Raw genomic sequence first — 3,036 nt, 5'->3', positions numbered from 1 at the left:
TGGCTCACTTTTAGAGCCGTAGTTCGGAGACTTTCAGAGAGCATGTGCCCAACTCTTCATACAGTGTTTGTTAGATTTTAGACATGTTAGCTACATTAGCTTTGTAGCTCCTCTGTGAAACACTGTGTGTGTGTGTGTGTGTGTGTGTGTGTGTGTGTGTGCGCGTGTAATAAACTGTGTGTTGCCTTGCAGGAAAAGGTCTGACGCCCGCCTCTCCATATGAATATGGATCTTTTGGTAAGTTTTAGAGCCGCCCGTCACTCCACCACCCGTCACTCCACCACCCATCACTCCACCACCCGTCACTCCACCACCCGCACCGCTATTTCCTCAGCCACCATAGAGTCGCTTATCATTCATAGGTTCATAAATCAGATGGATCAAAATATACCATGTACCATATAACCTCTCTCTCTCTCTCTCTCTCTCTCTCTCTCTCTCTCTCTCTCTGTGTCTCTCTCTCTCTCTCTCTCTCTCTCTCTCTCTCTCTGTGTCTCTCTCTCTCTCTCTCTCTCTCTCTCTCTCTCTCTCTCTCTCCTCAGCTGATAACGGCAGCACAATGAGTTCTGAAGCTGTTACGGACAGTTTGGTGTCAGCTGAAGGAAACTACGGCTATATGGGTATTTGACACTTTCTTAAACACACACACACACACACACACACACACACACACACACACACACACAGACACACACACTCTCAGAACGTCGCTGTGCAGCTCAGTAAGCCACATACACTCACTGACGAAAGGAAAGGAAGGAGGTCGGGCGAGGAGGCAAACAGGCTCCGTATGGCGTCCCGTGGACCCTGCACACTCGTAGGTTCCCGAAAGCCGGTGTCCCAGCAGAAGGGAGACGGTTGTCATGGCGACTGCCGCATGCAGATCCTTAGATCATCACTCCAGCAGGATCTACAGGCCCAGGCAGCGGAAAGTGCCGCAGGGAGCCATACGGCACCTGTAAGCCTCCATGCCCAACAGCTGTATGTACTGTATGAATGTAGCGTCTCCAACCAGATACTCACACAATACCCACAATGCACTAATAACTCCAGTTGTGTGTTTTCTGCAGTCCCGCCCCCTCACCGGCTGCCCCTGATGTGCTCTGATTGGTTTATTTTTGTCCCTCAGGGCAGGAGCCTTTCAAGCGCCGGCCAATCAGCTCACACCACGTAGCCATCCGCTTCGGTGACACGCCCGCTCGATCAGTCGCCCGCTCTCAATCTCGCACTGCAAGAATCGACACCGCCAATCATACAGCCTCCCCCGCCTCCCAGCCAATCCGGGATGGGGCATCAGTCGATCGTCCAGTTCAGATTCACTTGAGCTTAGTCTGAGATTCGGATCAAATCAGGAATCAGAAATCAGAACTCGCTGATTCGGACCTTAATTAAGAAAAAAAAAAAAAAAAAAAGCATGAGCTCCTCCTCCGAAAGCAGATCAGCTCGGAGAACGATCGCCGTGGTGGAACAAGCCTGTGTGTCCTACCTCCTCTCACTCGCCCTCGCGCTCTCTCTCTCTCTCTTTCAGAGCGCTCCCTGGACACGGTGGGCCGCTGCCGGCAGGAGTCTGTGAGTTCGTCAGTGGACGAAGACGATTACGACACGCTGGCCGATATCGACTCCGACAAAAACATCGTCCGCACCAAGGTCTGTGTTTAACGACCTTAGACACACCGTCCCCCGTTCACTGTCCCCGGCATGTGGACGTCCACGCCTGCCGCTCTTACCGTTTCTGCAGGGACACTCTGTTCTGAAGCTCCGGCGAAGCTCAGGACACGCCGGGTGCTTGCGAGGCCGTCAGGTAAGACGTTAGCCTAAGAGCTAACCGAGCTAAGCGCGGCGCAGGCACCTGGAACGTCCTCTTCACCGGAGCCGCGTGACCGAGACACTTCTCTGGGTCAGGATGTACGAGCTGCCGTATGGAGGCATATAGCGACACCTTAGCCACCACCTAGGATACCATAGCAGCTACTTAGCAACCACATAGGATATCATAGAAACCCCCCATGCACCACCATAGCAACCACTTTATGATACTTTAGTAACCACCTAGGATACTATAGCAGCTACTTAGCAACCACATAGGATATCATAGAAACCCCCCATGCACCACCATAGCAACCACTTTATGATACTTTAGTAACCACCTAGGATACTATAGCAGCTACTTAGCAACCACATAGGATATCATAGAAACCCCCCTTGCACCACCATAGCAACCACTTAGCGATAATTTAGTAACCACCTGGGATACTATAGCAGCTACTTAACAACCACATGGGGTACCATAGACCCCCCCACCCCACATGCACCACCATAGCAACCACTTAGCAACCCCACTGCAGCCACCCACTGCTTCTTAACAGCCACCGCTCTTCAGGAAAAGCTTTCCATTAGACGCTGGGACATTACATGCTGTGAGGAGGATGATTTGATTGCATTCAGCCCGGAGAGCAAGAGAGATTCAGTAAGGTCAGGTACTGACGCTCCTCCCGAAGGCTCTGGGGGTAGTAGGTGCACCTCGAAGCAACCAGGTTCGCTCATTAGAAGGTGTGTCCACAAACCTTTGGACACCTTGTGCTTGTGTGTTCGTTAACCTGTCTCTGACCGTGTCGTCCCTGCAGAAGTACCTGTGTGTGTCTGACCTCTCCCGTAAAGACAAGCGCGTCCTGAACAAGAAGTATCAGATCTACTTCTGGTGAGGAAACCCGCAGAGCCGCTCCGGGCACGTCCCGCTTGGGCGCGTTTACTGCGGGTGCTGGTGTAACGTGGGGCTGTCTCCTTCTCTCCCTCTAGGAACATTGCCACCATTGCTGTGTTCTACGCCCTGCCTGTGATCCAGCTGGTCATCACCTATCAGACGGTCAGTGCCGTGAATGTCCCAGAGACTCTCCACCCCCCCTCCCTGCTCATCACCCTGATGGGAGAACCAGTGATGCTCAGGCTCCCTTGTGTGTTTCTTTATAGGTCGTCAATGTGACGGGAAACCAAGACATCTGCTACTACAACTTCCTGTGCGCCCATCCTCTGGGGGCT

At 52.5% G+C, this 3,036-nt stretch overlaps 1 protein-coding gene across 1 annotated transcript in view; it reads left to right on the top strand.

The window, feature by feature from the left end:
* Positions 1 to 62: 62 nt before the first annotated feature.
* sidt2 (SID1 transmembrane family, member 2) overlaps positions 63 to 3,036 on the top strand; it is a 12,334-nt gene continuing 9,360 nt past the window's right edge. Inside the window, exons 1-6 of the mRNA XM_072690807.1 lie at positions 63 to 237; positions 543 to 620; positions 1,529 to 1,647; positions 2,625 to 2,698; positions 2,797 to 2,863; positions 2,968 to 3,036. The exon at positions 2,968 to 3,036 is cut by the window's right edge and continues 5 nt beyond it. Coding sequence (XP_072546908.1) covers positions 560 to 620; positions 1,529 to 1,647; positions 2,625 to 2,698; positions 2,797 to 2,863; positions 2,968 to 3,036 — 390 coding nt within the window. The 5' untranslated portion in view covers positions 63 to 237; positions 543 to 559. The remainder of the gene's footprint in view (positions 238 to 542; positions 621 to 1,528; positions 1,648 to 2,624; positions 2,699 to 2,796; positions 2,864 to 2,967) is intronic.

The sequence above is a fragment of the Salminus brasiliensis genome, chromosome 11 (assembly GCF_030463535.1).
Source record: "Salminus brasiliensis chromosome 11, fSalBra1.hap2, whole genome shotgun sequence".
NCBI lineage: Eukaryota > Metazoa > Chordata > Actinopteri > Characiformes > Bryconidae > Salminus > Salminus brasiliensis.
The sequence above is the reverse complement of the archived record's forward strand: the minus strand, read 5'-3'. Positions and strand labels throughout refer to the sequence as shown.